Source organism: Jaculus jaculus, chromosome 16, assembly GCF_020740685.1.
Source record: "Jaculus jaculus isolate mJacJac1 chromosome 16, mJacJac1.mat.Y.cur, whole genome shotgun sequence".
NCBI classification, from domain to species: domain Eukaryota; kingdom Metazoa; phylum Chordata; class Mammalia; order Rodentia; family Dipodidae; genus Jaculus; species Jaculus jaculus.
The window spans coordinates 56,892,718-56,900,625 of NC_059117.1; the positions used below are offsets into that span (position 1 = coordinate 56,892,718).

At 45.3% G+C, this 7,908-nt stretch overlaps 1 protein-coding gene across 1 annotated transcript in view; it reads right to left on the bottom strand.

Moving 5' to 3' along the window:
• The window catches only part of Plcl2 (phospholipase C like 2), a 219,330-nt gene extending 211,958 nt beyond the window's left edge, over positions 1-7,372 (bottom strand). The window contains exon 1 of the mRNA XM_004661324.2: positions 6,939-7,372. Coding sequence (XP_004661381.2) covers positions 6,939-7,337 — 399 coding nt within the window. The 5' untranslated portion in view covers positions 7,338-7,372. The remainder of the gene's footprint in view (positions 1-6,938) is intronic.
• Positions 7,373-7,908: the final 536 nt, after the last annotated feature.

The window sequence follows — 7,908 nt, forward strand, 5'->3', positions numbered from 1 at the left end:
TACAAGGCCCCCAGTGGGTCTAACTTGAGTTTAGGTCATTCTTTACATTTGTTTACATTTTTTTTTTTTTTTGTTTTGTTTTTCGAGGTAGGGTCACCCTCTATTCTGGGCTGACCTGGAATTCACTATGTGGCCTGAAACCTAAACTCTTTAAAATATATTTGTGTGTGTGTGTGTGTGTGTGTGTGTGTGTGTGTGTGTGTGTATTTTCAAGCAGACAGAGAGGGAGACAAGAGAGAGAATGGCATGCCAGGGCCTTCTGTCACTGCAAATGAACTATAGATACATGTGTCACTTTGTGCATCTGGGCCTCACTTGGGCACTCGGGAAGAGAACTCAAGTGAGCAGGCTTTGGTCCAGGATAGCAGGCTTTGGTAGTGAAGGCCTTTAACCACTGAGCCATCTCCTCAGCTTCCTTGCACTCTTATGCTGAGTAAAACCCTCCTGATTCATTATTGCCAGTAGAAAATAGTTGTCCAGGCAGCTTGCAAACACATTTTAGACCTTGTGGCCACCTGGAGAAAGCATCTAAATTCCACTAATCAAAGACAACAAGCTAGGTAAACTAATCCAGAGAACTGTCATGGATGCTAGTAGGCATAAGAAATTATTTATCTTTGGACATATATGTATGAAGTCAAAAAAGAAGCCATGAATGTTCATACTCATATCTATATTTTAGAACTATAAATCATGAATAACATTGCCCTATTTGTTGAATATTCAGGCATGGATTACTTCAGCATTAAAAGCGAAACAGTGTAGTTTAGACACTTTGCAGAGCACATAGAACTATCTGGAGAGAAAATAAATGAATGCTCTCAACAATTAATAAAACAAATAATCTCTCATCAGCTATCTTTATGAATCTGATGAAAAACAGAGAAGTGAAAAGCTTAAAGGGGGGCAAGCTATGCTCTAAACTTTCAACAGTTATCTGGAGTCTGAAATGCATTTGTACAAAGTAAAGAGCACAGTTGCTGGCTGGCCATTAAGAGTTTTCTGACCTAAATGATCCATTAGGATCTGCCTATCTATGCAGACAAGGCAGTTTGTGATCCAGTGCCCATCTGCTTAATAGTTATAATGTGCCCACATGTCTACTCAGCATACAGTTGCCTTTGTTTCTCTCATTTAAAAAAAAAAAGGGTTGGAGGGATGGCTTATCAGTTAAGGCACTTGCCTGCAAAGCCTAAGGACCGAGGTTTGATTCCCCAGTACCCACATAAAGCCAGATGCACAAGGTGGCACATGCAACTGAAGTTCGTTTGCAGCAGCTTGAGGGCCTAGTGCGCCCATTCTCTCTCAAATAAATAAATAAAATATTAAAATGTTAAAATGTAGATATTTTTAAGGTCCAATTCAAAAAATTGTTACTAAGTACTTAATGTCTATATAGACCAGATGTATCAATATAGACAAGTTATTTGTTTGTTTGCTTGTTTGTTTTCGGGGTAAGGCCTCCTGAGTACTGAGATTAAAGGTCTACACCAGGGCTGAGAGATGGCTTAGTGGTTAATTACTTGCCTGTGAAGCCTAAGGACCCCAGTTCAAGGCCTGATTCCCCAGGACCCACGTTAGCCAGATGCACAGGGTGGCACACGCGTCTGGAGTTCATTTTCAGTGGCTGGAGGCCCTGGTGTGCCCATTCATTCCCCCCGTGTCTCCCTCTCTCTCTCTCTGCCTCTTTTTCTCTCTGTCACTCTCAAATAAATAAATAAAAATAAACAAAACTAAATTTTTTAAAAAAAGGCCTGTACCACCACACCTGGCTTTGACTAGTTTTTGCAGAGACCACATTATATAAGCCATAAGCCAATATAATATTCCTATGTACATTTTTTTTTACTTTGTTTGACTACTGTAACAGATATAAAAATCCTGGAGTTCTCCATGTTGAGGAGCTCAGCATTAAGGCAGAGATATATATGTTGGTATATAGACTGTAGAAATGTCTCTCTTATGCAAAATGATAATAACCATAGTAAAAAAAATAATACGAAGGGTTGCCACCTTGGGAAAAGTCAGAACACTGGTCACGGTGAAGCTAGTAGGCCTGGACAAGCAGCCACAGCAGGTGACGAAACAGCTGCCTGGCTATGTTATATGTCATCTTCGGCCAGTAGAAACAGAGAGTCCCCAAGCCAACATCCTATCCATTTAAAGGAGGAAATCAAATCTAATGTCCCAGACCAGCCAAGTTCACTTAAAGGAATAGTTAAAATGGCTAGTGTAATTCGGAGGGCAGTGGAGGGCGGTGGAGTACAGCTGTATTCAAGTGGTGTGCAGCATGCAACTCCAGCACGTGGGATGCATGGTTAACCTCTATGAACTCTGCCTGCTCATCCTCTCTGGGTTGGTGCAGTACCACGTCACACAGTCATGGTAAGCAAAGCACGTGTTCTGCCTATGGTGAGAGTTTGGTGAGTGGTGGCCGTTACTGCTTCTGAATACCAAATAATGCACTGGCTGCATCTCCCAAGTGTGGAAAAGGTCTCAAAGCAGTTACCATAGTCCAAGGATGTGGAAAGGCAAAGATGACAGAGACTTGGGGGGGGGGTAACTTTTGGAGCTGGTCCCCACCCTGTGGTGGTAAGGATTCGGGGATTCCATGTGTTTGTCACAGCTCACAGACCTGCACATCAAAAGTGAAACTTTTGTACTGTGTGAAATCATAGTACCCTTTAAAAGCATCAACTAACGTATTTAACCAGTGCTGATCTTTAAAAAAAAAAAAAAAACAACACCCAGACTAATATAGACATTCTCACTTCATTTATTTCTAAAGGTAAAAAGGAAATCTAAGGCCCACAATACTACTTAATTTTTAAACCAATAGAATTATTTTCAAAAGAGGGGGCATCTGAACAAATAAACCAAATGATCTCTTTGGAAATGAAGCAGAAATTTTATCAAGTAACATGATGAAATGAATTATGGAAAGAGAAAATGAAAGTGGTATCTCTGTTTACTTAAGATGATAGTATGGGCTTCTGTAAACAATCTCAAGAGGATACTGTTATTTCAGATGAGTTAAAGGGAAGTAGGACAGACTGGTGATGATCTCCATGACTTCCTGTATCACCTTAAGACCTCTGGAAAAGATTTTACCAGGCTCCTTGCTTGACTTCTCATCAAGATTATTACCATAACCAAGGAGTTTAGTGCAGATCTTTACATCTATTCTGGCAGAAAAATAGTTTTACAACAACTTCTTACTCGTCACCATATTTACAAAACAGATGGCGCACCAAAGAAATGATTTTAAATGAGAAATAGAATTCTGGTCAGCCTACAGTGTATTTCAGCGTATATCCCACACATGCAATAACCCTTCTTCTCTATTAACCAGTTATCACATTTAGGGCCTTGATGACTCGGGTTTAGGGTCCCCCACCCGACAGGGACATGAAGATTGAAAGAAGATGGATGACAGAATAAAGTACGCAGGCAGTTCAGCACACGGAATCTATGCATACTTGTTCCAGTTCCTTAACTAGCTGCCTGCCCCCAGCCAGCACCTTGCTCACTCATCCGCTCCTACCTCCACACACAAAGGCACCTAGTCACTCCTGTAGGCCCTTCCCAACAAACACAGGAAAGATGTCATTTTAGCCTTTTCACATGAGCTCTGCTTAGATACTTTTGTTACTTCTTCACAAAAGTGAAATATAACTTCTGCCATTCATGTGACAAAAAATACCTATGCATTATTCATTGCTTTATGAAATTTGACAGCAAAGTAAAAAAATTTCTTTATTCTATGAAGATATTATTATGTCTTTGGAAAATACCACATTAAATTCCTAAAATCTTAGTGTTTCAAGGCAACCTATTCATGGAGAAACATATAAAGCAGTTACCTACATAAACTTATTCTCATACCCCAGGCTCAATCAACTTTCAACACTACTTCCTTAATTTTCAAAAGCAGTTAAGAAGAGAAAAAAATAAGTTAAAAATAAAAGCAAGAGACAGGAGTCTGTCAAGTCCTTTTAATGAGGTACAAGATAACATGATAGGAAGCTGATAAATCTAGATCCACCACCTGTTTTAAAAATTAATAGCTTAGGCCAGGCGTGGTGGCACACACCTTTAATCCCAGCACTCGGGAGGCAGAAGTAGGAGGATCACCCTGCGTTGGAGGCTACCCTGAGACTACATAGTGAATTCCAGGTCAGCCTGGGCTATTGCTGAGCACCTTCCATGTTCCTGGCATGTGTATCTAGGGCATGATGATGAACAAGAAGTCAAATGCCTTCACGAGATGAAGAAACATGGGGGCTGAGAGATGGCTCATTAAGTGAGAGCTCTTGGTGCACAAGCATTACAACCTGAGTTCAACTCCCAGCACCCACACTAAAATTAGCCAGGCATGGGCTGGAGAGATGGCTCAGCGTTAAGGTGCTTGCTTGCCTGTGAAGCCTTGAAAGAGCCCAAGTCCAATTCCCCAGTACCCAGGCAAAGCCAGATGCACAAAATGGCACATGCATTTGAAGTTCATCTGCAGCAGCTGGAGACCCTGGAACACTCTCATTTGCTCTCTGTGTATAATCTCCACTTGCAAATAATAAAATATTTTTTAAAAAATTAGCCAGGCATGGCCACATAAGCCTGTAACTTCAGAGCTAACAAAAGAGGTAGTGGGCAGCAGCAAGAGGTTCACTGGAGCTCCCTGGTCAGACAGGCTAACTGGGGAGCTCCAAGTTCAGCGAGTGACTCCAACTCAGGGAAATAAGGTAGAAGAGCAACAGGAGAGGATGCCCAAGGTCGTTCTCTGCCATCTGCACATATGGGCACAGGACATGTCCATCTGGACACAAATGTGCATACACCATGAAAATGCACACGTTTACACACCAAAAAGTACAAAAGAAAAAATTAATGAAAACATTTTTGATAGAATTCAATATAAGTATCAACACCACTTCCCAAACCAGTGATTTCTGAATAATTCATTTCTCCATATGTTTCCAAGCCTTCAATGAAGAAATGATATCTAATGATGTGCTTTCAATTCTGCATGTCACAGATATTGACAGGCGTCCTTCCTCCTTATCTCCCATGACTGTAAAGAGACTGCTGTCAATCATTAAGTTACATGATGAATCTCACTATGGCTACTGATAAACTCTAGTATTTTTTGGTTCATTTTTATTTATTTACTTGAGAGTGACAGAGAAAGAGGCAGAGAGAGAGAAAGAGAATGGACACGCCAGGGCCTCCAGCCACTGCAAATGAACTCCAGACACATGGGTCCCCTTGTGCATCTGGCTAACATGAGTCCTGGGGAAAGGGGCCTCGAACTGGGGTCCTTAGGCTTTACAGGCAAGTGCTTAACTGCTCAGCCATCTCTCCAGCCCATAAACTAGTATTTTAAAGGCGGGAAAAAAAAAGACCCTTTAGAGAGAAACAGAGGGCTATTAAAATTAGGTAGGCTGGTATAATCTTTAAAATTTTCATCTTAAATTTCATTAACACCACAATGCAAAATCACCACAAATATTTGTCAACCAATAAAAAGAGAAGTGTCATGTAACTCCACATGCAGGACTGTCATGCAGTTGAAAACAACATTCATGGAAATTACACACCAGAAGAAAATACTTGTCATTAAAAGCTGCATAAGTAGCCAAAAGTCACTACTTTCCTTAGCTTAAAGGCTAAAAGGCAGGCTGTCGGTAGGTACTGCACTTGATCTTCAAGCCCTTCAGCTGTCAAACAGTCCAAACATATGACAAGGCAAAATACAGTTTCGCAACTGCCTCTTACATACAGCAGCAAGATGGTATATTTCACTAGGACTGCAGACGTTGATAACACCACAGACATGTTCACCACTACTTGAAGATTTCTTTAGGTGCTATTCAATTTCAAATACTCTGGCACACTGTGACCTCTCTCCTAGGGTTTATCAGCCACAGGAAGGATGGGTGCAGCCCTATCAATGGGTGCCTTCCTTCTGAGCTCTTCATCCTGAAAACCCCTTGATTTTTAAGAAAGTAACATTTTCAAATTTACTCCAAATGGGCTAGGTCTTGCCCAACTCTTCTTAACTCGTCAACTATTTAGTTTTTCTCACTTTATGGCCTCAGAGATATTTCTATACTGCAGACCAAAATGTAATACTAGAAGGAAACCACCACAAACTCCCAATGTTACTTCTTGAATTCAAAGTTCACCTAACAATTGTGAACTTCCTAAAAGATCCCCTTGCACCAAAAAAAAAAAAAAAAAAAAAAGCAAGATACCAAAGCAAAGCAAACATGTCCAAAAGAACTCCCTACAGATCTGGGGGGTGGCCCCTGCCCACTGCAAGGGGGGGGGGAGAATTTATGTTGTGCAGAACTGTAATCTCTCCCAGCTTTTGAAAATCAGAAATGTGCATTTCTGTTCAGAAACCCTTTCTCTCCCCGTAATTGAGTGAGGGGGAGATTTTTACAGTCTCTCCACAGTACCATCCTTTGGGGGAGGGAGAGCAACTCATAATATAGACCAGAAGATATCATGTCTTCTTCATTGCCTGGGATTTTTAAGAAAATGTTTGCACATCATCCCTGTCTTTAAAATACAATAGAAACCTTACAAGGGAGTCTGTCACCACTAAATAAATAAATATATATACATGCAAGCCCTGCTCAGACAGGTACAAGAGGTACAGGGCCCTAACCCTACTAAAATCAATCCTGAGAGATGACAGCCTCTCAAGTTGCACCAGGAGAGGATGTCTGGGCAGAGCTACCCAATGTGCATTCGGGAAGGGAGATCACCTCTCCATTCTTTTCCTAAATGCCACCAGCTTCCAATCAGTGCCTGTTCAACCTCTCCAAACACCCATGTTCCCTCTTCTGTCCGGGGAGGGGTGGGGAGGTGGGAGAAGGAGGGATGAAAACAGATCCCCCCCCCACCAACACACCCCCCCCAAGATGCCCACTTACCTTAATGATGCTGCTCCTTCGGGGCAGGCCTCCGGGTGGTGGGGGTGGTTTGCCTTCCCGGGGGAGGAGGAGGAGGGGACAGGAAGACGCCAGGTTGGGGGTCTGAGCGAGCGTGACAACTCCTCCTCGGGGGGGTTCCCTGATAGGACTGGCCCGGGCTTCGTCGTCGCCTCCTCCGCCGCCGAGGTTGCAATCTCCGTTGGAAACCCCGCCGCTGTCATAGCGCGCCCGCCCGCGGTGGCCGAGGCGACCTCCTCCTCCTCCTCCGCCGCCGCCGCCGCCTTCCCCGGCACCGGACACTCCACCGGCTTTCAGGACGCCCTTGGTGACCAGGGCAGGACCGGGGGACGTGGGCAGGGTCCCACCGGCGGCGCCTCCTCCCCGGTCGTACTCGGCCATGGGAAGCCCCGAGACCCGCCTTTGCACAAAGCCGCGTCCCGTCCCCCCACCCCCGGGCGTCCCCCGCCTCGGGCCGCCGCCGCCGCCGCCGCCGCCGCGCGGCTCCTCCTCCTCCTCCTCCCGCCGCCGCCGCCGCCGCCGCGGCCGCTTCTTCCGCTTTTCTTTTCTGCTTGAATGTGGAGGTGACGTGAGGCCCCGGCGATGGCCACGAGGGGGGATGAGTCCCTGGGAGGAGAGAAGCGACAAGTGAAGGGCAAGGCGACACCTGGTTGGGGCGGGGGCACGGCGGGCGGTGGGAAAGGAAAACACGCCCCCGGCACACGCGCCCCGCCGGGGGCGCCAAAAATAACCCGCGAGCGCGCGCGCGCGCGCAGCCCCGGGGGGCGCTCAGCGCCGAGCGACGCCGCACCGCCGCCCCCCTCACGCACGACGAGGAGGCCCCGGACGGACGGACCCTCACCCCGAGGGAACCGCGGCGTCGCTTCCCCTTCAGGGTCTGTCGTCCCTCAAGCCCCCACCTCGAGAATCCGCGACCCCCCCACACACACACCCGCACACACAGTCACTCACG